The sequence below is a fragment of the Furipterus horrens genome, unplaced genomic scaffold, assembly GCF_987537825.1.
Source record: "Furipterus horrens unplaced genomic scaffold, mFurHor1.1.pri manual_scaffold_10, whole genome shotgun sequence".
Classification (NCBI taxonomy): domain Eukaryota; kingdom Metazoa; phylum Chordata; class Mammalia; order Chiroptera; family Furipteridae; genus Furipterus; species Furipterus horrens.
The window spans coordinates 45,923,251-45,950,359 of record NW_028327180.1 but is presented as its reverse complement, the minus strand read 5'-3'; the positions used below and the strand labels follow the sequence as shown (position 1 = coordinate 45,950,359).

Here is a 27,109-nt window from a genome sequence, read left to right as displayed (position 1 = left end):
ATGGTAGAGAGTTATGCTAACAGTGTGAATTTTGGTAAGTGCCTTGGCCACACTATCAGTTTGACCTCTGGAGGACCCAGAGGCTGAGTAACCAAGAAGAGCCACATCGGTGGTCAGCCGTGTGTATGTGACTGTTATGTGTTGAATTGTGCCTCCCTTTAATCCATATGTTGAAGTCCTAACCCCCCAAGACCTCAAAATGTAAGTGTATTTGGAGAGAGAGTCTTAAACAGGTGATTAGATCAAAGTGAGGTCTTGAGGGTGGGCCCTAATCCAATATGACTGGTGTCCTTATAAGAAGAGATTAGGACTCAGACATGGGCTCACACAAGAAAGAAGATGATGTGAAGACACAGGGAGAAGATGGCTGTCTGCAAGCCAAGGAGAGAGGACCCAGAAGGAACTTTCAGCCTCCAAAACTGTGAGAAAATGCATGTCTGTTGTTTAAGCCACCCAGTCTGTGATGTTTTGTTATGGCGGCCCTGGGGAATGGATACAGTGGCCAATCCCCCGGGGAAACCCGGGCGCTAAGACTCAGGGGAGCTTCCCTGGTTGGCAGTACATCACATGTATTGTCACACGTCATTGCCGAGGGAATTAAGCACAGCTCTACAGGGAGGACAACCGGAAGCTTGTGCCTGGTCTCTCCTGGACCCCATTCCACGTGTCTTTATCTTTGCTGATTTTAATCCGTATTCTTTTTTTCTGTAATAAACCATGAGTATAACAACTTTGCTGAGTTCTGAGAGTCCTTCTAGTGAATCACTGGGCCTGAGGGTGGTCTTGGGGACCTCCCACTATGCAGGTTCACAGAGGTGGTAGTGACTCCCCAAATTACTGGCAAATATACCCTTGGGAGTAGGAGCTCCGCCTCCTGGATCTTGCATGCAGGTCTTACTGAGTCCTTCCTTATGCCTTGCCAGCAGTGGCTTCGTAGACACTTCTACTGGTCAATCTACCGTTTGCCCCTCCACCCCCGACCCCCTGAGTGCCACATGGGGCAGGACTTGAGCTGTTCCAAAATGAAGAGTGACTCTGGGCAAGTCACCTACCTGGGAGGCCATTCAGTGTCATGATGGAGAGAGGAGGGTTAAGGTTTTGGGGTCACACTAGGCCAGATTGGAATCCCTCTCCCAAATCCAGCATGTGGCCTTGTGATAGTCAGTTTCCCTCTTTGAGCTGCAATGTCTGAATCTCCAAAATTGCTTTGAGTCACCCAATGAAATTCCATATGGAGAGAAAGAAGTATTATTGCACTCAAACACTGGCCAGTGCCACTTTGCTGCTTCAGACCCAGGTAGAATTGGCTCAAACCCATTCCAACAGCTTCACTGAGGTTTTGGAAAATCCCTCGATGATTATTTTCTCATGGCCTCCTGTTACTGCTGAATTAAATAGCTCTGTGAGCTCACTGTTCCTGCTTCTCTCCTTGATTTCACCAAGGTTCTTGGGTATACAATAGGCTTTACTGAATGTTGGGGAGCAGAGGAAGAATTTACATCACATACCAGAGCAACTTAACTTTGACATATCTGTTCCAATCCAGCCTACCTCAGTCACCTCATCTGGCATTCAATTATGCTGCTTCCTTATTCATCCATCCATCCATTAGTTCATTCATTTATTCATTCACTGAACAAATGTATTTTGAGTGGCTGCTGTACTAAATGTAAGGATGCACAGCTAGGCAAGATAAATGAGGACATGGCCTCAGCCCCCAGTTCTCAGTCAAGTGGGCAAAATACACATTCATCAAAGAGTCACACAAATTAATATAAAATCACTGATGTGATGAGGAGAATGGAGATAGTGAGTGCATTAAGGCCTATGATGTTGCTGGGGCAGGATGGGGGTGAGGAGAGGCTTCCCTGAGGAAGTGGGGTTTGCATTGAAATCTCAAAGCCAGGGTGGCATTAACACTGGGAGGGAGTGAGGAAGCGGGAGCAATATATGCAAAGGTCCTGTGGCACCACCTTCAGAAGATCTATTTCTACAGTATTTTTTACTTTCTTAAAAAAGCTCCATGTCATATTCTATCACTACATTTTGGGAGAGAAGATCATATAGAAAGTAGATAGCAGTTGTGAATCTTTCTGAATCCTTTTGATGACTTCAATACATTTTCTCAATGAAATAGTAAAAAAAAAAAAAAAAAAAAAAAGACTATACTTATTACATGTAAAATGATATCAAATTCAAGATCCAGTGTCCGTAAAGTTTCACGGGTGCTCAGCCATGCCCATTTCTTGATGTAGTGTCTATGGTGGCTTCGGATCCTTAACACCAGCGCTGAGTCATTATGATGGAAACTGTATGACCCATAAAGCTGACGATATTTATTCTCTGGACGTTTACAGAAAAGGCTTTCTGACCCTTAATTCATGGTATGGCTAGCAGGTTGGTTCTGTTGCAGAGGCCCTCTCTATATCCCTGCTTAACCCCTTCCACTGTGGCCTGTACCTTTGTGGACCAATGTGGTGGTGGGCGCCAACCCCTGCCACCCTCCGCAGCCCTTTGCACGTCCCACTCTCCTCTCACTGTTGGTTGTTTCTCCGAAAAACCCAGGCTTCCTCCCACCACGGAAACTTTTCACATACTATTCCCTCTCAAGGGCGGATTACACCCGAAGTGTGTGGAACTGGGCCAGTTCACAGCTAGGATAAATGTTTCTCAAAAGAGTGGTAGATCCATTTTGTACAATAAAGTGGCACTACCGCCACCTGGTGGCCACTTCCCCAATCTGTAGCTGCAATTCTTCAAAAGCGTTTGGCTTAGGTTGTCACCATTCTCTCCAGGACCATGGCAGGGACTGAAAAAAAACTCTCAGACCCGGTTTTCTCAAATCTCTAATCATATCGTCTCTTTGGGTCCCAAATATATACACGCCCCCGCTCATCCCCCATCTATTCCTGTGATCCTCAAACTTGAAGGCTCATATAAACCCCCTGGGGTCGTTATTGAAATTATGGTTCAGTGATAGCCTCTGAGCCTTCATTTTTAGTAAACTCCCCTTGATGTTGATGCTTCTGATTCATGACCTACATGAATATCAGGCTTTACTTTTTCTATAGATAATGGGTCAACAAATTCAGTAAAGGGCCAGGTAGTAAATATTTTAGACTTTGCATGCCATAGGGTCTCTGTCGAGACTACTCAACTCTGCCTTGTGGCTTGAAAGCAGTCAGTCATAGGTAATATATAAACAAATGAACTTGGTTGTGTTGCCATAAAACTTTATTTATGAGTGCTAAAATTAGAATTTTATGTAATTTTAATCTGTCGCAGGATAGTCTTCTTTTAATTTTGTCTAACCATTTAAAAATGTAGAGATCATTCTTAGCTCACAGGCTGTACCAGAACAGGCTGCAAACTGGATTTGGTTCATGGGGTGCTGAATTCTAGACAATATTGTGTGTCATTAAGACTTGGGACTCTGAGGTGGGTCCTTCATATGAACCTTGGCTACAATTATTAGCAACTTCCCTTTTTAAGCCCCAGTTTTGTCATCTGTAAAATAAGTTATCTTACCTACCCTGTAGTGTTGTTGCTGAAAATTTAATGAGATAATGTGTATAAAATCTTAGCTCTGTGCCAGGTACATTATTATCATTATTGTCATTATACTGAGGCCCAGAAAATGAATTCATGCATTTAAATCCTTAGTCTTTTTTTTTTTTCAGTTGCAACCCAGATTCTTAACCAGTACACCCAGGAGGTCATGAACTTGAGAGGATGGATCTGGGCATGGCTTTTGCATGATGCTAGCCCTTCCTAAACTAACTTCATGCATCGATCAGGGGTGAATAACACAGCACCACAAGCTGGGTGACTTACACAATAGAAGTTTATTCTCTCACAGTTCTGGAGGCTGGAAGTCTGAAATCAAAGTTGTTGGCAGAATTGGCTCCTTCTGGGAGCTCTGAGAGGGGATCTGCTCTGAGCCTGTCCTGGTGGTCTGCTGGCAATTGTAACAGCATGACCCTGATCTCTGCCTTTGTCTTCATGTGGTGTTCTCTGTGTGTGTGTGCATGTGTGTATGTCCAAATTCTCCCTTCTTATAAGGACAGCAGTCATGCTGGATCAGGACCCATGATCACATTCTGAGGTCCTGGGGTTAGGCTTTGACATATTTTTTTTTTTTTGGAGGACACAACTCATAACACAACCTCTCCGTGTCCTCCAGGTCACCCCATCCACTGGTTGCTGATCATGCCTGTGGAATTATAATGGGTTTGGAGTCAGGTGATGGACATCATAGGAAACACATGGACTCTGGAGCTAGTTTGCACCTGTGTCCTCAAACTGTGGCCCATAGGCTCCCCACATCGGCCACCTGAAGAGCTTACAAAGAAGGCAGATTCTAGGGTTCGGTTCTGGCCCACTAAGTCACAATCCCCATGAGTGTCATGGTCTGCTGTGATCCAGTGTGGAGGAGGGGAGAATGTATGAAAGGTTTGGTGATGACAATGATCCCCACCCAAGGTCATGGCCACAAGGCCTCCAGTGACATGTGGTGGCTGCCAAAGCCAATTGAAAGAGAACTAATCTCATCAGAAACTACCAAATTCCTTCCCCAAGTCACTAAAGAAGCATGGCTGTGTAGCCATCTAATACACTTGGGTCTTTGTCAATATCAACTGGAGGGTAGCTGATATTTTAACTAATATTATGCACAGAGCAATCCTGTAAGGCTGATACTTTAGAGAGGGCTAATTGGAAGTCTTCCTTGCTACTGTGATCTTCACAGGGAAGATAAATCAAGGGTAAATATGTACCTCTCCCTTTGGGTTCCTGTAGCTCTTCATTCATCTCCTTGTGACACATTTGTCATGTTGTAATGACTTCTTTACATGTCTCTATCCCCCATTAAACTCTGAACACCTGGGGATCAGGGATGGCATGCATCTCATTCTCCCCGGCACCCAGCTGTATCCCTGGAATAGAGTGGGTGCTCAATACCTGCTCTGCCCTAGGACTGAGAGGGGGCTGTTATGCTGAGGAGCTTCCTCAGGGCTGCCTTCATGTCCTTGTTCCTGAGGCTGTAGATAAAGGGGTTCAGCATGGGGATGACCACCCCGCACATCAGGGCAGCTGCCTTGTCCTTCTGGGAGGAGGCAAGTGATGCGGGCTGCAAGCACACAGCAAAGATGGTGCCACAGAAGAGTGACACCACCGTGAGGTGGGAGCCACATGTGGAGAAGGCTCTCCACTTGCCCTGAGCAGACGGTTACTTGCAGATCACCTGGGAGATGCAGGTGTAAGAGAGGAGGGTGCACGAGGGCAGGCTGACACCCATGAGGATGCCAAAAACAAAGATTACCAGCTTGCTGGTATGCGTGTCCGAGGAGGAGAACTTCAGCAGGGGCATGAGGTCACAGAAGAAGTGGGGGATTTCGGAGCCTGCACAGAAGGTCAGTTGAGCCATGAGGCAGGTGTGTGTGAGTGACTGGAGGTTGGTGATCAGCCACAGACCGCCGACCAGCATCCCACAGACACAGGGGCTCATGGTGACTGAGTAGTGCAAAGGGTAGATGATGGCCACAAGCCGGTCGGTGGCCATCATTGCCAGGAGGAAGCTGTCCATGGTCCCAAACAGGTGGAAGGCATACATCTGGGCAAGGCAGCCCACAAAAGGGATGACTCGGCTCTGGGATCAGAGGTTCGCCAGTATCTTGGGGATGGTGGCGGATGAGAAAAAGGCATTGACAAGGGACAGGTTGGAGAGGAAGAAGTACATGGGCGTGTGGAGGTGGGAGTCTGAGCTGATGGCCAGGACGATGAGCAGGTTCCCAAACACGGTGACCAGGTACATGGAGAGGAACAGCCCAAAGCGGAGGGTGTGATACTCTGTTTTTTCTGAGAGTCCTAGGAGGAGAAATTCTGAGGCAGTTGTTTGATTTTCTGGTTCCATGAGCAGCCTGCGTCTACTGTGAGGAACAAAAAGGGGATGGGGAGGGGGGCGGAAGAGGGAAGCAACACAAAGCTGAGCACCCTGGTTCTCCATGGAGGTCTGTAGGGTTCTGTGAAAATCCATGGAACCCTTACAGGAGATCTCTCTTCCCCCCAACAAAACCGCCCAAACCTGACAGTCTGTCTCAAAGGCGTAACCCAGCTGTTCAGAGACAACTTACATAATGCTCACTAGCGTCTTTGTGTCTCTTCAGTGGAGCAAAGATTCGTAAAAACCAGATCAAGTGGAACCAAACCTAAACGGAAACTTAACCCAGTTTTTAAAGGAATACCTGCCTGTCTCCTTTTCTTCCTTCTCTTCCTTTCCCCTTATCTTTCTCTCTTCTCTCCTCCCTCCCTTTCATCCTTCCGTCAACAAGATGTCATTTTAGCACCAATTTTCGGTTAATGATTAAGGACATAAAGACAACACTCCTCCTCTGATTCCAAAGGACCCTGAATTTCTGAGCTGCTACCACGTGTTCATGACAGCAGGCCCCTCGCACTTGTGGTGATGAGGATCAGTGTTGAAAATCCTGCAATAGTGGGAAGATAAAGGTGTACAGATATACCTCTTATGTTTTTTAACTTTATTTTTATTGTTGACACTGTTGCAGGTGGTCCCATTCCCACCCCCACCCCCTGGCCCGCCACACTTGTCAGTGTCTACGTGTTATGCATAGGTATTTTTGGCTAATCATTCACCTTCTTTCATTCAGTTGCCCCTCCCTTCTCCCCTCTGACAGCTGTCAGTATGCTCCATCTATCCATGCCTCTGTTTCTGTTTTGCTTGTCAGTTTATTTTGTCCATCAGGTTCCACATTTAAGTGAGATCATATGCTATTTGTCTTTCTCTGACTGGCCTACCTTTTACATTCTAGCTGAAGTCAAGTATGTAAATTTATTCCCCAGGTTTTGATGAGGACCACAACATTTTTCTGAGTAGTGTCGATGTAAGAAACTTCTAAACCTGCAGAGAATTTTTATGAGTTTATTTGAGCCAAACTGACGCCAATTGCCAGGAAGACAAGTCTCCACTTATTAAGACAATGCTCCAGAGAATGGTCATTTTGCACCTTATTTTATGCATTAGAATAAAAGAGGGAGATGTAAGGATGGTTACATGAAATCCACTGGTGGTAGGTGAAAGGGGTGGGAGAAAGCAAAGCAGGGAGATCTCTGGGGTTGGATAAAGAGGAAAATGAAGAGGCACTTCTTTCACATTGGTGGGCACAGGGTAATGAACACAGACAGCACGTAGAGATGGTATTCGGGGAACAAGGCAACAATGTGGGGCTCTATGGTCTCCTGCTCTGGGGGGTCATTGTGCCCGGAGGGGTCTGGGAGAGGAGATCACTGGCATTTCAAAGGTATATTATCTTAGATGCAGAAAGACAGTAGACAGGCTCAGTTAAGGTGAAGACAGACCTTTGTCAAGGAAGCTACAGGCTGAGGACTCGACTACAAAACAGGACCGGCTTTCAGTTAGGACTCTTCATGCTCAGGCCGTCCTGTGCGGTTACCTTCAGTCTCTGAGCTTGTCAGGTTAGCACGTGGCTCCTATTCTTTGTTCGCACTGTGAATGCATTGATGGCAGATCTGTCTCCACTTTCTTGCCTACGCCAAGCATACAGGCTGCTAGCGACTCTCCCGTTTGTTTCATTCACGTGGAACAAGAGATGAGGGATCCTCGCAAAACAATCGGTATGCAGAATCCTTTCGGGTTTTTACTATTTTACACCCAAATTGTTTTCACATCTAATTTGACAGCAACTGTTTTTAATTTTTAAGTGATGTCTTTCCAAAGTGTTACAGAACCCCATGGGCTGCTCCAATTGAAAACAAACCCATGGGCTCTTTAATTAGGGGTCCGATTGCCCGCCGCCAAAATCACAACTCTGAATATTATATTTGAGTGAAAAGAAAAATTGTTTATTTAACAGTTACACATATCCTTGCCTCCCCTCTACCAAACCTAACCAGTTTTAGGGGGAGGGGGTCAGAAACACCGTTTCCCTACTTCCTAGGCACAGTTCAGCTTTACCAGCAGCTGCCAATCACTCAATCTGATTGGCGAGGTCCTTTCTGTGCTGTGGTGCCCTCCAGCTCTCAATGCAGGACCACGTGGATTCTCAGCCTCCTTGCGAACTGTCTTCTTTCTGTAAACCGCGTGGATCTCCTCTCCTTCTCCAGAGCACCTCTGTGAACACTCAACAGCGAGGGAACCAGCCCCAGAGCGTGCCCCCCGACCCCGCAAAGTGTTTGCAGCTGCCTATATATCCCTGACTGCGTCCTCTGATGCAGTGGGTGTTGCCAATAGTTCTGACCATTCACAGAACCTTAGGTAGGCTCTGTGTGCTTTCCATACCATCACCTGGTTCAAGACTCCTCCCATCCACCTGAGGCTTTGGATGCATTAAAGCAATTTACATAATGAAAGACACCGGCCATCAGCCTCAGGCATGTAGAGGCGTTCTGAAAGCTGCTTCCTTCTCCCCATCCCCCAGCCACAAACTCTGGGGATTTTTGGACTCTCCTGTTTCTGTAACAAAAGCATTCAACCTGGGTTTTGTAAAACCACGTTTCCCTCTCTCTTCTTCCCTCCCTCCCTTTCTCCTTTCTTTTCCTTGTATTTTTTTCATTTGAATAACATTTAATTAAATGATACAATTGCAGCCCTGGCCTGGTGGCTCAATTGCTTGGGGCGTCGTCCAGTGCACCAAGAGGTTGCAGATTCGGTCCCAGCTGGGGCACTTATGGGAGACAACCAATCAATGTTCCTCTCCTACACAGCGTTTCTCTTCCTCTCTCTCTTTCTCCCTTCCCCTTTCTCTAAATTCAGTAGGCACATCCTCCGGTGAGAATTAAAAAAAAAAAAAAAGGTTATCTGGCTGATCCTAAGGTGTTGTGAGAGTAAAGAAGAGGCAACTATCTGGATGAGGACCCCTGGAGCGGAAAGAACTGTCACAGTGCGGGCTCTCTGGGGGGTTAGCAGCATAACCTCCCTGGTAGGAACCTCAAGAGTTCGCCAGCAAAGCCTTATGTTATTTTTCAAGAATTTTGGGAGTTGAGGTTGAGGTTTTTGTCAGGTGACGCTAAGGTTTCTCTGGGCTGCCTGTACTGCTGTGAACAGTCTTCAGTTGTTGGTGTGAAGTCTGTGGTTGCACAGAGCAGTGGTTGTCAACCTTGAGCGCACATGGGTGTCACCCAGAGGGCTGGCTAAATTACAGGTAGCTGGACCCCACCTCAGAGTGTCTGAGAGGTGCCTGAGAATCAGCACTTCCAGGAAGCTCCCTGGGTTGCTGATGTTGGCCTGGGGGCCACACTGGGAGAACCACTGCTTTTGGGGAAGCTGATAGTCAGGGTTCAGTGTCTCTCCCACGTGTGCAGGTGTCCCCAACCATAGACATAAGACCTTCTGCAGAAGGCCTGCCCTCTGTGCCTCTGCCTACTCAGCGGGCATGGTATTGATTCGGTCACTCCTCTCTCTCTGGCCATCCAGGAAGGAAAAGGAGTCCTCTTCCCCAACCCCAGCCAGTTCATGCCCCTTCTCCATCCCTCACTGGCTTATCAGGATGGTGTCATCCAGAGGATGGTTTTGGCAAGCCTCTTTCTCCAAGGGCTGCCAGAGGGTCACCAGGTCAGTGCCAAGCCCACTCAGCTTTGGTGGCTGGGGAGAATTTGCTGTCTATGAGGGAAAATCATGTGCCCCCTCCCAATCCTCAGCCTGGGGCAGGTGAGCAGGGCACACAGCAAGATATTTACTGTTTGGGGTCTCTGGGGGTTTCCAATCCCATGGCTCCTTGTTAAGGAGGAAGATATTAATTACTTTGTTCCTACTCCTGTATTCTATAGCATCTGTGTGCTTTGGGGTGATGGAGTGGCTGAGGAGGTGGGGACACCCCATGGGGTTCTCTCACGAGGACACCCTCCTAACATTCCCTCTCAGCTCAGACTGAAACTATGGTCATTCTCAGGCAGGGTGATCTGGACCTCCTAGGGCATTCAGATGCCTGAATTGGAAATGTTCTTTTATTCATTCCATCATAATGGAAGAACCATGAGGAGAGGGAATCGATACTGTTGGGTTCACCCATGAAGTCTCCTGGAAAGCGATAAACAATCAATAAATGTATGTTAAATGAAAGAATTTATCAAGTACTTCTTGGTCACCTGCCGTAGGTCAGGCACTATATTTGGCATGGGTTTTTTTCCCTCTCAGTTTTATTGAGGTATGATTGACAAAAGTTGTAGGTATTTTGGGTGTACAATGTGATGTTTTGATATACATGTATATTGTGAAGTGATAATCACAATCAAACTAATTAACAGAACCTTCACCTCATATAGTTAGCTACCTTTTTAAATGGCAAGAACACCTGAGCTCTATTCTCTTAGCAAATTTTAAGTATATACTACATTATTATACTGTGTTATTTTAAAACTAAATTTATTAAAGTGACATTGGTTAATAAGGTCATATAGGTTTCAAGTGTACATGTCTATGATATATGCTCTGTATATTGCATTGTGTGCCCACCACCCAAAGTCAAATTATCTTCCATCACCATATATTTGGCTGGCACCAGGGTTTTGAACCATGTCCTTGTTAAAATTGCCTTCCTGTCAGCTACACAAAAAGGCTCAGTCTCTTATTAACCTAGTGTACTCCCTCTCAAACCCACTTTGGGTGGGAATGAGGGAATCTCTCTTCTACTTTGCCCACCTATTTTGGTGGGCTTTGTTCTTTGCTGTTGGGGTCTCATGTTGTGATTCTCCTTTCTGTTTCCCCAGGAAGCTTCTGTATCTTCTGGAATCCTTCTATTTTTACCTTTTCCTTCATTAGCTTTTTTTAAACAGAAGATTTTATTTATTTATTTTTAGGGAGCAAGAAAGGAAGAGAAAAATTGATGTGAGAGGGAAACATCTATTGGTTGCCTCTCGTACGCACCCCAACAGGAGACCAAACCTGCAACCCAGGCATGTGCCCTGACAAAGAATTGAACTGGCAACTCTTTGCTTTGCAGGATGACGCCCAATCAACTGAGCCACGCTGGTCAGGGCTCCATTAGCTTTTTGATGTCTTAAAACAATTTAAGTTTTTAAATGTGTAATACTGACTTTGGTTAAGAAAGGAGTCATGCTATGAAATAATGAAATGTCTCCCCCTGACCCTATTAGCTCTTAGCAATCCTTTGCCCATTTCCCTTTCCGTCTGTTGATCATTTAAAAAATAAATACTCAGTGGATTGAGCATCGGTCTGCGAGCCAAGTGTCGCTGGTTCGATTTCCAGTCAGGGCACATGACTAGGTTGCACGTCAGGTCCCCAATTGGGGGCGCAAGTGAGAGGCAATCACACAGTGATGTTTCTCTCCCTCTCTTTCTCCTTTCCCTCCTCTCTAAAAATAAATAAATAAACAAACAAACAAACATAAATAAAAAATAAATAAATTTCTAGGAGCTCTTTATATATGAGGTAAATGAGCCTCAATGGTTAATTCCTGTTAATGGTTTCTTATGTAAACTTCCACTCTCTATAAACAAACACACACACACAACACATTTATTCTCCCCGCTTTTTGTACATAAAAGTAGCATGCTAGGATACATTCTACATCTTGCATTTCTTACTTAATTTAGCTTGGTGATATTTTCATATCCTTAATATTTTTAAAGCTCCTTACTTTTTATTGACAAAATAGTACCAAAATCTATGCAGTCAATTTTCTGTTTATGGTGCCATAATTTGTGTAACCAATTTTCTATTGATGGGTGTTTCCAGTCTTTGCTAAAATAAATACTCTGTACACATATTGTTTCACATTATAGTTTCATCACTTCCAAAATATTATATTAATGGAATCATACAATTTGTAGGTTTCTGACAATGTTTGGCTTTTTTCACTCAGCATAATATTCTTGAGGCCCATCTGAGTAATGTTGCGTGTATCAATAGTTCAATCTTTTTATGGATGAGTAGTATCCATGGTATGGATGAGCCATGTGTGTTTATCCAGCCATTCATTGAAGATTGTCTCCAGTTTTTGCTATTACAGATGAAGCTGCTATGGACACTCACGGGTATATTTTTATGTGGACATACATTTTCATATCTTTAGGAGTACAAATGCTGGCTCATATGTAAAGGGTATGTTTAACTTTATTAGAAAAAAATATATATATACTCATATATGCTTATAAGAAAGTATATATAGCCCTGGCCAGGTGGATCAGTTGGTTAGAGCGCCATCCTAATACGCCAAGGTTGCAGGTTTGATCCCTGGTCAGGACACATACAAAAAACCAACCAATGAATGCATAAATGAGTGGAACAACAAATTGATGTTTCTCTCTCTCTCAAGTCAATAAATACAAATTAAAATAAATTATATACAAAACTATAGATATGGTCTCTCTCTTCTCTGTCTCCTTAGCACCCTAAAGCCCTGTTATGACTCCCTCATTCTTTCTCTATCTCGTCTCCCCAAAGACAACCACTCTTCTGATTTGTAGCACCATAGATGAGTTGTGCTTTTTCCTGAACTTTATTCAAACCCAGTCATATAGTATGTATACTTTTTCCTGGTGCCTTTGACCTAGTATTGTATTTGTGAGATTCATTCTAGTTGTGTTCAGCAGTATTTCATCTCTTTTCACTGCTGTACAATATGACTTGTTTAAGCTATTTTGAATTGAGCTCTTGACAAAGGCAGTGCTTCCCAAAGGTTACAACAACTTATACCACCACCTGAGTTTCACTAGCGGGCTCCTTCAATGCCAGTGGAATTTGCATTTCTCTGGCTTTCTTATGTGCTTCCCTGAGGTTTGTATGATGACCTCTTTTGGGGACTGTCCTTTGGGGGTTGTTGTGGGGAAGCTCTGCTCAGACAGCCTCATGGATGGGGGTCGGTGGCGGAGGTCGTTAGGTGTGAGGTCTGGGGGAGTCTTTACAGTGGAGACGTTCTCCCTGAGGTTAAGTTCAAATTTGCCTCCTCAATACCTTTGCCTGTGGGTCCCTATATCCACCCCCACAAAGCCACAAACAGTGGTCTCTCATTTAAGAGCATAATGTTTTCAAGGCTTATTCACACTACAGCATTAACCAGTACTTTGTTCTTTTTTTTTAATTTTAATTCTCATTCAAGGACATGTTCATTGATTTTTAGAGAGAGGGAAAAGGAGAGAGAGAGAGAAACATTGATTGGTTGCCTCCTATACACCCCCCAACTGGGGATCGAACCCACGATCTAGGTATGTGCTCTGACTTGGAATGGGACCAACAACCTTCTGGTGTAGGAGATGAGACTCCAACAAACTAAGCCACACCAGCCATGGCTGTTCTTTTTTTTTAATTGCCAAATAATATTCCATTATATGGATAAGAATTAACTTCTGGGTAATAAAAAGAATTGCTTGAAAGAAAAATATGAACAAAATATTAGTACAGAGGTGAAGGTCACATGCAAAGATAAGTAGATCTTCACGTAGTTCTTGCTTGTTTTTCCTTTAGATGGATTTCTGCTCAAATATTACCCCCCCTGACCATCCATGCAGGCAGGGCATTTCCTTTTGGTGTGATGAAAATGTTCTGGAACTAAATATAGTTTATGGTTGCACAACATTGTGAATGTACTAAATGTCATTAAATTATACCCTTTAAAAATTATTAAAGTGATACATGTTATTTTATGTTTATTTTACCATAATTAAAGGTATCTTTCCCCCAAGATTCTTTAACCCCTTGCAATACCTTCTTTTTCCCCATTGTACTCAGCACTACTGAAAGTAATATTATATGATAAAAATCACATTATTATGTTATTTATTTGTTTACTGCCAGTCTTCCCACCAGAATGTAAGTTCTGTGAGATCAGGAGCTTTGTCAATCATGCTATCTCCAGTACCAGAAGAGTGTTCAGGATTTGGTAGGGCTTGGTAAGTTCTTCTAGTGTAATGAATGAGTGAACACATCTATCAAAACTAAAAACACGCTTGGCTTTGACAGCAATTCTGCTCTCAGAGAAATGCTTGTCTTTGTGCGCGTGGAGGCGAAGACCAGGATGCTGGTCATGGTATCGAGAGGCAGCATGTGGAACTCATGTTGGTGGCACATTGAGATGACTTTTGGTGGCTCTAATATGAACATTTAAAATTTGTATTGCATATTTTAAGTTATATGCTTATCTCTTATTTATGACAAGTGATACTGACTATTATAATAGGTAACTTTCATTTTTAAATAACTTGACTAATATATAATTCACACACCATAAAATCTCAATGGTCTTTGAAAGTATACACCTCAATGGTCTTCAGTATATTTAAAGAGTTGTGTAACCAGCTCCAATATTCAATTTTAGAACTTCTTCATCACCCCAAAAGGAAATCTCATACCTATTAAGCAGTCACTCTGCTTTCCTCTCTCCCTCTCACCCCTCCAACCACTGATGTGCCTTCTGTCCCTTTGATTTGCCTATACTGGACCTTTCATATAAATGTAATGCTATAACATGTGACTTTTTCCACTTAGCATTATATTTTCAAAGCTCATCCATGCTGCAGCCTATATTGACTATTCATTCCTTCTTAATGCCAAATAATATTGCATAGTATGGATAATAGTTTCCTTTTAAATAAAAAATAGAATTGCTTTAAATAAAAAAAAATCAGTGAAATAATAATATAGGGATATGTAGATATGGATGAAGGAGCATGCAAAAGACCGAGTTTGGGAAACAGATACAGAAACCCCATTTGGATTCATGCACAGTCCACATGAAAAACCAAGGGTGTGTCTTCTGGGTGTGCAAGCATTCTTTAATTCTGTGGTTCAGATGGGCGGGTCATTCATTCAGTTTTCCCACCGACGCTGGTTTCACCCTCTTTTACAGAATAGGAAAATATTGGGTGTGGACAGGAAATGCTCAATATCTGTTCCCTAGTCTCTTCCAATCCTCCCCTCTCCTCAGCCTGTCCAAAGGAATAGGTGTGTTGCCTTAAAGAGGTAAACCCATCCTGGATGTGTAGAGTGGTTGAATGATACTTCATCTTTACAAAACAGTATTCTAACCCCAAGCATTAGGGGGAATAAAATCTAACTTCTTCTCAAGAATAATGTCAAGATTTAACACGATCTCACTTATATGTGAAATCCAAAACAAAACACAAAGCAAAGCAAAAGCAAAAGCAAAACCAAACCAAACTCAAAGAAATCAGATTTTGGTTACCAGAGATGGAGTGTTGGGAGAGCAGAAATTGGAGGAAGGTGGTCAAAAGGTACAACCTTTCAGTTATAAGACAAGGAAGAACTTGGGATGTAATGTACAGCATAGTGACCACACTAGACAGTGCATCTGGGATATTTGAAAGTTGCTAAGAAAGTAGATTGTAAGAATTTTCATCAAAAGAAAAAAAAACACATTTATTTCTTTTTATTTCTTTTTTTTGGTATGCATTATGAGATGATGAATGTTAATTAAACTTACTGTGGTAATCATTTCACAACATATGTAAATCAAATTATTATGCAGTACACCTTAAATTTATACAGTGCTATACGTCAAAATATATTTCAATGAAACTGGAAAAATGTTGAAATGCTAAAAGGAACATTGATTTGCCAATCTTTTATTATGCTTGAGAAATTACATTGTATTCGAATAGCGACAGATTAAACCTGAAAAGTTCATTTACATATATCAGATACTGTAGATCTACTTCCCCTATTTTAAAACCCATAAGAATTATACCTGGAGCAATCAGGGCTGAGTCAGGGAAACAGACTACCCTAGTTATTATATTAGTTTTTTTTAATAAACTCTATTTTTGAATACTGTTAGATTTACAGAAAAGTTGCAAAAATAATAGAGTTCCTGTTCTATTCCTGTGCTATTCACATCTTACTTAACCAGGGTACATTTGTGAAAACTCACATTGACACAGTCGTCGGCAGCCGTCCGTCTCGAGAGACGATGGTGTAGCTTCTCAAGAGTCTATCTGCACCGCCGAGAATGGCTGTGCAGTCCGACTCGGGAGTGACACGGTATCTGTCTCCTCCCGTGTTGAATCGACATCTTGCGATGACGCTGGAGTGTCCTCTCCAGTGAAGCTGAAGCTACAGAGCCTGGGCAGGGTGATATGGAGGGTCTGCTGTTGCCCATGCAGCAGACCCCCCCTCTCTTCGCAGCTGAAGGGTCCAAGGGAAAGACGGAGTCAATACAGCTTGGCTTCAGGTGCGCCGCAGGAGTTGCCGGTGTTGACTACAACGTCAAACCGCCTTAGGGACTCCGGCTCCGGATTTTCTGTCGGGGTTTACTCCCTTAGCCTTTCCCCTGAAGAGGTATGCCGCAAGGCAGCGGAGGTTTTTTGGAATCAGAGTTTTCCTTCTCTGTTGTTCATGGTAAGTGTGAGAAACGCTCACAATAAAAACCGGGACACAGTACTCTTTAGCTAAACTCTGGACTTCAGAGTTTACCAGTTTACCCACAAAAGTCCTTTTTCTGTTCCAGGATCCAATGCAGGATACCATGTTGCATTTTTGTCTCCTCTTATTTCTGACAGTTTCTCTGTCTTGTCTTTGTTCATCATGACCTTGATAGTTTTCAAGAGTACTGGTCCCATATTAGAGTGTCCCTTAATTTAGGTTTGTTTGATGTTTCTTCTTTGTTAGAATGGGTTATGGAATCTTAGGAAGAAAACATTCCATGTATTTATTTTCTAAAAACTAAATTTTAGACTTTAGATTTTACCAGTTTTCCTGTTATTGCCTTCTTCCCGTTCCAACCTCCAACCCCAGGAACCTCATGCACTGAACTGTCGTGTCTCCCAGTTTCCTTCATTTTGGGATAATTTCTCACAAGCTTTCCTTCTTTTCATGACCTTGACAGTCTTGTGGAGGACTGGCCAGGTACAATTACCTGTCAACCATTCTGGGTTTATCTGATGTTTTTATTCTGATTATTAAGAAAATTAATAATGTCACATACCAAAAAAAAAAAAAAAAAAAAGAATTGTATGCTATAAATGGGTAAACTGTATGGTATGTAAATTTTATGTCAACAAAGCTTTAAAATACCTGTTTGGAAAGGATACTTCAAGGGTGGATCACATTACATCATACTTGGTTACCTCACATTTAACTACATCATATCAGGGGATACATGAAATCCACATGACATATCTGGTGAGGTTAACTTCCTTCATCTGGTTAATGTACAGTTCATTGTTTTTTGGTATGGTACATTATTTATTTTATTTTTAAAAATTTTTATTGATTTGTTTTTAGAGAGAGGGGAAGGAAAGGAGAAAGAGAGGGAGAGAAACATCAATGTGTGGTTGCCCCTCACACACCCCCAACTGCAACCCAGGTTTGCGCTCTGACTGGGAATCAAATCGGCAACCATTTGGTTTGCAGGCCGGCACTCAATTCACTGAGCCACACCATCCAGGGCATGGTATTAATTTTAAGAAATTGTGATAAAATATGTACAATATAAAATTTTCTGTGTTAACAATTTTGAAGTGTACAATTCAGTGGAATTAATGACATTTGTGATGTGCAACCAACACTATCTATTTCGAAGGTGTTTTCATCTATGAGTGTGAAGGGGTAGAGATGAGAATAGTGGGAGCTGGAGGTCAAGTTAAGACTTTTTTCCTTATCTAAGGAGCAGTGAAAGGTTTTAAGAAGTTGCACAGCAGGTCGAATTTTCATTTTATCACTTAAAAAAAAATTCTCACCTGAGGATATGTTCTATTGATTTAAGAGAGAGACAAAGGGAGAGACAGAGAGAGAGAGAGAGAGAGAGAGAGAGAGAGAGAGAAAGAGGGAGGAACATTGATGTGAGAGAAAAATAGATGGGTTGCCTCCCATACCAGCAACACTTTGGCGCACAGGATGACGCTCCAGCCAACCAAGACACCTGGCCAGGGCCAGATTTTCATTTGAAAGTGACGTCTGCTGTAGTTGGAGAATGACTTGGAGAACAGAAGTTGTGAAGTAATCACAGCATGAGCTTTATAGGGACCCCATTGCTGGGCCCCTCCAAGGCCCCGGGAGAGACCTGGCAGTGTGCTCAGGGTGCTGTACCAGCTCTGTGTTGGTATTTTTGTATTTCTCTTAAGGAGGGACTCCCACACCAATTGTACAGGTTCTGCATCTGCCCCTGATGCCTAAAAATGAACATTCAGGATAAAATTTTAAATCCTTACTAAATAACTGAGAGAAACCCTTACTCAGGGGTCTGGAAGAATTAAGCCATGGATTTCAGCACTGCATTGCCTGTTGAATCGGGTATGGCTCTTGGTGGTGAGCCAATCTGGTGACTTAAGCAAAATGAGCATTTGTTGGAAAAATATTAGGGAAAGAGTTGGTACATTTTTCTGTCAAGGGCAGATAGTAACTCTTTTCAGCTTTGCAGGCCATATGCTGTTTGTTTTAGGGTGTGAGGAGCCATTGATAATATGTAAATGAATGAATGTGACTGTGTGCTAATAAAGCTTTATTTATATAAACAGGCTGAGGCTGGGTTGGGTGAGTGGGTCATTTGCTGACTTCTGCATTTGGAGAGTCCAAAATCTTTGGGTGTTTGGAGCACAGGTTAGCACATGGGTGGGTCTACAAGACTCAGTATATGCGTCACTCCAGATCTGCTTGGTCCTGTGTACTTACCGCTCCTCAGCCTGTGGATAAAGCCCTGACTGCTGCCATGGCCATCCTGCGCCACAGGTGAGGAGCCCTGGGCTTATTCCTTTAGAGCTTGGTGACTCTAGACAAGTGGCTCCCTCATGAAGGGGTGCAATGGGATTGGGGGTGATGTGCCTATGTTTCTTAGGGTGCTATGAGGAGAAAGACTTTGAGGCTACACCCCAGTTGAGTAGGAAAGAAGACATGATTGATTAGTTATGTCTGCAGTGTGCACCCAGATAGAGAGAGAAGGCATGCCTGCTAAATTTTGTGATCCTGTAACTTGTCAATCTCCCAGGTCCCTTGTGGTTCTGAAAAGCTACAATTATGTGTCTGGATACCTCCTTGGGAATATTTTGGGGATGGAACGATTGTGTAAAATACAGCTACTTGGCATGCAAGTGTGGCCTGTAACTTTACAAATTCCTAACACATCTGCTTTTATGAAAGACAGGATGACCACCTGATTCTCTGTTCATGAGAGACACACCTAGGAGGCAGCTGGGCATCAGGAGAAAGAAAACAAATCCATAATGCCTTTCACATCAGCCTCATGGTTTACGTTCACAAGAAAGATCCTAACACATACTTTTAGTTTGACAACCATTTATTGAAAGCCCAATATGATAATCAAAGACTTGTTCTCTGCTCTCAAGAAATTGTACTTTTTAGTGTCTCATCCTAGATAAGAGAGCAGAATCACCTAGAAAGACTATTAGGAATGGCTTTCTGGAAAAAGTAGGGGTGGGAGGTAGCAGAAAGGGGGTGAAGGGAGAGAGAGGGCACACCAGTTTGGGGAAATGGTGATGGCAAAGGCTTAGAGGAAGGGATGAATGAGAGGGCATTAGTCTTGTTGGAAGAGCGAATTCATGATGGGGGAGGTAGGATGAATTTAGCTGATTGCTGGCTGGAGGTGGAATTATAAGGGAGTGAGAAATCAGGATGTGGAGTTTGGCCTTGTTCTCTAAATGATGGGGTGCCATTGTGTCTTCTTGGATATTCTAGAAAGATCAAGAATTGTAGATGGTACGGAGGCAGAGGAGGGGTGAGGAGGTCAAGTGGTAAGGCAAGGAAGGAGGCTGATGCAAAGGTAGAAACATATGAGCATGGGACCTGCACCTTGGGAGTGACATGTTGGGGAAGAGAAGACAGATATGAGAAGTGTTTCCAAGTCAGGATGGGCTGGGCATGGTGGCTGGTGACATAGGAAGGTTGCAAGAAGAAGGGTGTCATAGATAACTGCAGGTTTCTGAACCTGGGGTCTGAGGTTGAGGGTGACAGGGAGCAGCTGGAGGATGGACCAAGAAGAAAAGACTCATTTTTAACCATGAGTTTTCAGTGATGGCAGATATGGCCATAGGTGATTTCCATAGGAAAGGTCTGGGCTGGAGATAAGAGATGTGCATCTCAGACTTGGAAGGCAGTGCGTCTGATCCAGCTTTCAGCCCAGTGCTGGAATTCCATGGAGGTAACCTCGAATGCTGGTTATCAAGGATTTCTAGAAGTCTTCCAGGGAGCTCCAATCTCCAGGGTAGGGGGGACTTTTTATCAGGTGGTAGCTCTAATTAGAAAAGTTTTCTAATGGATCAAGACTTAACAGGGTAGAACCAGAGGTACAGACTGACAGTGACCAGAGGGGAGGAGAGAGGGGGAGAAGGGGGAAAAGAAGGGGAAGAGTCTAGTCAAGGAACTAGTATAAATGACCCATGGACATGGACAACGGGGTGGGGATTGACTGTGGGCTAGGGGATCGAATGGGTGGGACAGGGGAAAGCAATGTGGGAAAAATGGGACAACTGTAATAGAAAAACAATAAATTAATTAAAAAATGAGTAAAAAATAAAAAAATAATCATTTTAACAAGAAAAAACAAAACAAAACAAAACAAAACAAAAGAGACTTAACAGGCAGTGGAAAAGGGTCTGGGGATGAAGCCAGACCTTGATTCTGCCCTTGACTTGCTGTGTGGCCTTTAACAAGTCATGGAACCTCTCTGAGCCTCTGTCACATTGTCTACCAGCAATGGGGTGACACTAGGGGATTTGAGGTAGTTCCAGCATGCTCTGATTCAGAGTGGTGAAAGTTGAAACTGTGAGAATTGATGAATGGATGGAGCCTGTGGAGAGTGAGCAGAGTCCAGGGCCTAGCGGTGGTGGTGGGGGCTGTTAATTAGGAGGGAGAGATCCAGAAAAGAAGGAGTCACCTCCATTAGCCAGAGAGAGCCCACAGACTAGGAGAACAGTGTCAAGGCACCAGCTTGCTAACCAAGGAAGAGGGGTCTTAGAACGCTTCTTGCCTCACTGAATTTTCAGGAATTGTGAGGGAATCTCTGGGAGATAGGAATGGATGTGGACTTTGGAAGAGGTTATAACTCTGGGTGAGATTTAGGAGCCAGTGAAGGTTTGACTGAGATGGTGGGTGGTGAGTGGGCATTGGTTTATTAGCAAAAAATCTTGAGCTTTATCCGGTTACATTTGTATCAATGTGATTCATAGAAGATGGAGAGGGTTTCCAATAAGCATAGGAGCAGGAAGTGGGACGAGTGATTACCCTCTTAGGCTGCATTAATAGAGGTAAAGAGTTGAGCCTGAGGAGGGTGATGTTATTGCTACCATCATGCTTTGTGCTTAGAATTGCTTTAAGAAGGACAGGGACAGATTGAAGGTGGGCCCTGCATAAAGGGATGTGAAGAAAGGACTGAGTACCATCTGGCTTAAGGGAGAAAAGATTTTGAGGGAGTAGGGAGAGCTGCCTTTAAACATCTGAGGGGCAGAGAGAGCACCTGAAAGGAAGCCCCCCACTTTCCTTTCTACTTCTACTGCAGATAGAGTGGTTTCCGAAGGGTGCTTTCGACTTCGGGGTTCACTTTCCTCGCTTCCCCTTCCTGAACCAGCTCTGCGTCTGCCATCCGCCGGGTTACCTGCAGCAACATGTGTGGTCAGCTTGGGGCTGGGCCCCTGGGGGAGTCAGTGTAATGGGCTTATGGGGAGAAGGTTAGAGAAGAAAGCAGGTGAGTATCCCTGTCCTCAGATGGGCAGCTTTTACTGTCCCGTCCTATGTCATCATCTCTATGGGATCATAGGTGACATTCTTGATATGTGTTTTTTTCTAATCCACCATAAAAGCATATAACCATATAACTTTTTACAGAAATTTTTGTTTTGTTTACAGAAATTTATCTGTATTTTATCTAAATGATCTCACATATTGTGGGCTTTGGAGTTTCCTGGAAAGGGGAAGTCATCCCTAGGAGACGGGCATCCTCGTTTCTGGGTTGGAACCTGGGTTGGATTTGGGGCTGGGAGCAGGGAAGGGCAAAATGCAGGTTTGGAAGAGGCTCAGCCCACTCTGCTTGCTCCCTGCTCTGGCTGGGTGGGGATTCCAGATACCTCTGTCAGAAGATCCAGGATGGGTCCTTTCCTATTCGTGAACACATCAACCAGGGTCTGGATAAAGCAGGAGCCTTCTTTGTCATGTCTGTAGGAAAGGTACCCTAGGGATTGCAGAGAAGTGGGCTCAGGGGAGCTTCACTGGGAGTGGGAGGGAGGGGTATGTGGGGTGTAAGAAGGCCTGGGATAGGGTGGGTCATAGAGGAATATCTCCAGGGGTCAGAAGTGGTGGGTGAGGCGGGGGCGGGGAGCAGAGGCCACCTTGGTTCAGCTGGGAGCTCATACCTCCCACAGTGGAATAGACATGGAGGGCGTCCGTGTATGTGGGGATGGTTTGGAGACTCTCTTTTGTGATCATCTCAATATTGCCTCCACCTACTGTTTCACCGGGGTCCCTTTGTTCTGAAACACCAAGAAGAAACAAAGTCAAAGTCAGAGAAAAAGCTGGGGAAGGGAAAAGGGCATCAGACAGATTAGTAACCCAAGACTTAGCTGGGGCTCTAGATCCGGGATAGGGCTGGATCAAGACCACAAGCTCTGGGTTCTCGGCTCTGCTCTCACCTCCTCGACAGGCCTGCACGATGTACACCTTAGGCTTGGCTCGCAGGGCCTGGCAGTTCTTGTTATTCAGAACCTCGAAGAGGTTCTCCAGCTCAACCATTTGCTCATCCGTCCCTTTGAGGTGACCTTCTAGCCCATGTGCCATGAGCACCACGAAAGCACAGCTGACGAAGTCTTCCCGGGCATCGATGGCCTGCTGGAATTTTTCTATTTCTTCCTGGAATTGCTAGAGCAAGAGGAATGGCCAGACTCAGGTGCATCCCTGGAGCTCCTTCAGGTCCAGCCCTTCCTCCATTAGCCTGAGTGGCTGCACAGTACCTGGGCGGTGGGGTCTCTCTTTATGGTGCTTTCAAATCGCAGCTGTTGGAACATGCGTTCCAAGGCCACTAGGTCTGCCTCTGAACCTTCGCGGGCTTTGGTGACACACAGTGTCAGGGCTAGGCGGGCGCCTGACATGTCATATGCCTCCTGGGCCAAGAGATGACAAAAATCATCAGAAGAGTAGGGAGATCTAGGAGAAGCAGGAGATGTGGTCTAAACAAGCCTGGGGTTAGTGTTTCTGGGTAAAATACCAGAGGCCTAGTTATACTCACATTTCAGATGAATTTAAAAAAAAAAAGATTTTTAGTGTAAGTATGTCCCTAAGATTTCATGGGATATATTTATACTATAAGATTATTTGTTGTTGATGTGAAATTTTAATTTGACTGGGAATCCTTTATTTTTTATTAAACCTACTGAGGTAACATTTGTTAATAAAATTATATACATTTCAAGTGTACAACATTATAATTCTGTTTCTGTGTACTATATTCTGTGCTCACTACCAAAAACCTAGTTTCCTTCCAGGGGTCCAGCTCTGTTTTAGTCCTGTATGAACCTGGGCAAGTCACTCCTCCTATCTGAGCCTCAGTTTACAAACATAGACAATGAGTGTGTGTGTGTGAAGGATTTTGAAGATCCCCTCCCATTGTCACACTTGGTGGCCTCTCTTCATCCTGAGTATTACTTTCTCACTTGCAGAGATCTCAGGATTTCTGAAGCTAATACTGAGATCCTATCTTATTCTATCTGAGGAAGGAGGATGTTTGGGTCAAAATTTCTTTTCAGAAGATAAGCAGGACACTTGAGAGAGATATAACAGGGTTGCCCTCCACTCTGGACTTGGGTTCTATTTCTGAGTCTTTTTCTCCATTTGAATGATGACAAAGCACCTTCTAGTTCTGAATTCAGGTCATAATTTTTTTATTCTCTCTGCTGTCTCTGAAACATTAAGCTCGTCACCTCCCTTCTCCTCAGATGCTCCCACCCCTCTCCCCCAACCTGCACCGGCCCACCTCCTCCAAAGGCTGAGGGCCGCTCATGTCTTCTCTGATTCTGAGTCGATTCTCCGCAGCCTTGGCTGATCCTGGGGGTTTGAGAGAAGAGAGGTTAAAGCCCCTCTGCCTCAGGTTACAGACTAGTTTGTACACCTGGATTTTTGAGAACATATTTCATGGTCAAAGCGGAGCAAGAGATAACAGTCCATGGAGTGTGTCCTCTCTCATGTGATGCTCAGTGGTTGTTTTCCACCCCTGAATGTCTCCAGAACTCTTGCTAGGCCCACCCCACAATGCCACCCCTCTGGAAACTTCCCTATCCCTCCCCCAGGGCACTTGCCAGCCTGTGACAGACTGAACGCATTACTGGACTGATAAACAGGGCGGGTGGCCCCATACATTCCTCTTTGCCACCCAGGAGTTGACTGGTTGAAGAGACATCCATAAGGAGATGCTTCAGGGCTGGGTTTAAAATGAGAAGATCATTGAAATGGAGAATACTATGTACTTTGAAACACTCCCTCCTTCTGCCTTGAGCCTGAACCTTTAAGTTCTTCATTCTCATCTGAATCCTGTTCTATTTTCTGGCTGAACAGAATGACTTTTGTCATATTCTTGGTGTTTTCTCACCTCCTTGCCTTTTCTTACACTTCTTTGCCAGTCAAGACCCTTCTTTGCCAATTTGGGTGGCATCGTGTCTGCTATTTCTTTCCCTACCATCCACTTATCTATCCACTCATCAATCTATCCATTGATCCATCAACTCATCCTTTGATCCATCCATTGATCCATTCATTGATCCATCCATCCATCCATCCACTTATCCACCAAATCACCTATATATCTATCTGTCTAGCAAATATCTTCTGGGTGTCTGTTTTGAGTTACACACCAAAAATATTACACATTATATGAGACAGACATGCTCCTGGCCCTTATGTAGCTCTAGTCTATGACAGAAATGAACATGAAATCTCTTTCACTCTCTTTCTCTTGTGCATATACACAAACACATGCATGTGCTCATGCACATACACATACACACACGCACATGCACACACACACACACACGATGAGGCCAGTGCTGTAAGGAAAGGGAAGTCAAATACTGTGAGGGAGAGAAAGTATACAGATAGAAGGAGCATGGATTCTGGAGCCGGATAAACAAGAATCAAGTCCTGCCTTGGCTTCTTCTCTGCTTTCCTACCTGAAAGAACCTTGAAAGAGCACTAGATGCTTTACAGTCAGAGAAAGCAAGGTAGTTTTAATGATCCCTGTTAGGCCCCCGGAAGTTGCCTCTCCCTTCTCTGGACTCCCACAGCTCTGTCCCTTTAGACTTGCATGACAGTAGTGCTTTTGATTCTTAGTCTCGTGGTTGAGCTGGCAGCTCAGTTAAAGGGACTAAAAGTCTAAAGTCTCCATCAGAGACATCAGTGTGGGAGTGGGCACAGAGGGGGTGTTGGGGAGAATTTGTTAAGTAAACAAATAAAAGAAACAATGGGTGGATGGATGGATGGGTTGAAAACTGGCCAGAATATGCATTCATGCAGTGAGAAGGGGAGAAGGGGAGAGAGAGAGAGAGACCAAGAGACCAGCATGTGCCAAGTTACTTACTGTCTGTAGAAGTAGCTGCTCCTTAAAGCCAGGCCGTCTCCCCACTCTCCTAGCTGCCAACAGGGCTGGGCACCAAAGAAGGATCTGGCTCACGTGTTGACCTCGCAGGAAGGGCTGACAGCACAGAATCTTCCCAGGTTTCTCCAGAAAGGCCTGTCTGAATTGGGCAGCACAGCTGTCTGGGCCTTTATTGGTTGTGCCTAAATCATCTGTCGCTCGAGAAACTTCATGACGGGAGGGACACACCCTTGATGAAGAAATGAAGCCAAACACCCACGGAATGGGTGATGGCAAAGCTCAGGCAACACCCCCTGTCTGAGGAGGCTGAGGCAGAGCACCCACACCGGCTAGAGCTTTTACACCAGCTTCCCACAAAGCAGCCCAGGCCCAGCTCCTCTGGCCAGCCTCAATCCATCATTTCCATCATCACACCCACTTCCATCTCTTCCACATTCAACTGTGCAGATAATGCCAGCTTCATTTGTTTATTACCTCACTGAATATTCAGCAGCCCCAGAAGATCAGCATTGCTTAATCTGAGTCTGAAGAAAAGAAGACCGAGACTCATAGAGGTAAAATAACTGCCCAAGGTCACTCAACCAGCAATTGGCACAGTTGGCATTCAGATCCAGGAGGGTTCAGCCCCAGCGAGTGCCGTCCAGCTGCCTCAGCTCCTCTTTTCTCTTCCTCATGATCTTCCTTCTCTACTCTTTCCCAGTCTTTATTTCACCTCACTTCATTTTATTGTAACAACTTTAAAGAGATATAATTCACCTATCATACAACCCACCCACTTAAGATGTATAATTCAATGTTTTTTTTTGCTCTATTCACAGTGTTGTGCAACCACCCCCACAATTATAGAACCTTTTCATCACTTCAAAAAGAGACCCTGCCCTGGCTGGTTTGGCTCAGTGGATTGAGCACCGGCCTGCGAATCAAATGGCAGCCGGTTCAATTTCCCACCAGGGCACATGTCTGGGGTGTAGGCCAGGCCCCCAGTTGGAGGTGTGTGAGAGGCAACCACACATTGGTGTATCTTTCACATGATTGATGTTTCTTTCACACATCGATGTTTTTCTCCCTCTCTCCCTCTTCCTCTAAAAATAAATAAATAAGATATTTAAAACATTTGTTGTCTTCCTAGGCTTCTCCCTTACTGACATTTTAGTTAGAGCAGGAGTTTGGAAAAAAAAAAAAGAAACGCCGTGCCCTTTAGTTATTGCCCCCAATCCCCATCCAAATCTCTCAGCCCCTGGCAACCATTAATTTGTATTCTGTCTCTATAGATTTCCCTGTTGTAGACATTTCACATGAATGGAATCATATAATTGTGGTCTGAAGTGTTTGACTTTTTTCAACATAATGTTTTTTTAAGGTTCATCCATGTTGTAGCCTGTATCAGCATGCCATTTCTTTATGGCTAAACAACATTCCATTGTATAGGAATACCTAATTTTGTTTATTCATCTATCCATAAATAGATATTTGGATTGTTTCCAACTTTTGACTATCATAAATGATTTTGGTATGAACGTCATCACACAAGTTTTTGTGTGAATATATGTTTTAATTTCTCTTGGGCTTATAT

The 27,109-nt window shown here is 44.0% G+C and overlaps 2 protein-coding genes across 2 annotated transcripts; both read right to left on the bottom strand.

Moving 5' to 3' along the window:
• Positions 1-4,969: 4,969 nt before the first annotated feature.
• Positions 4,970-5,947, bottom strand: OR1I1 (olfactory receptor family 1 subfamily I member 1). The gene is given in 1 exon segment (XM_090290081.1): positions 4,970-5,947. A coding segment is annotated over 1 exon segment (942 nt). The 5' UTR covers positions 5,912-5,947.
• Positions 5,948-20,509: 14,562 nt separating this feature from the next.
• On the bottom strand, positions 20,510-25,722 carry CASP14 (caspase 14). The gene is made up of 7 exons (XM_090289804.1): positions 25,519-25,722; positions 23,923-23,993; positions 22,904-23,053; positions 22,586-22,811; positions 22,310-22,426; positions 22,025-22,128; positions 20,510-21,555 (listed from the first exon to the last, which is right to left on the bottom strand). The coding sequence occupies exons 2-7, from the start codon at positions 23,947-23,949 to the stop codon at positions 21,451-21,453; spliced, it is 729 nt and encodes a 242-aa protein (XP_090145930.1). The 5' UTR covers positions 23,950-23,993; positions 25,519-25,722; the 3' UTR covers positions 20,510-21,450.
• Positions 25,723-27,109: the final 1,387 nt, after the last annotated feature.

What these genes read in the sequence shown, in the direction of transcription:
- CASP14 (XM_090289804.1), bottom strand. Translation starts at nt 23,949, where the DNA reads ATGAGCGGCCCTCAGCCTTTGGAGGAG. An exon ending in CGTGCAGGCCTGTCGAGGAG is followed by an intron (nt 22,427 to 22,585) that starts GTGAGAGCAGAG and finishes TTGGTGTTTCAG; the next exon opens with AACAAAGGGACCCCGGTGAA. An exon ending in TCCTGGATCTTCTGACAGAG is followed by an intron (nt 21,556 to 22,024) that starts GTATCTGGAATC and finishes ATGTTGCTGCAG; the next exon opens with GTAACCCGGCGGATGGCAGA.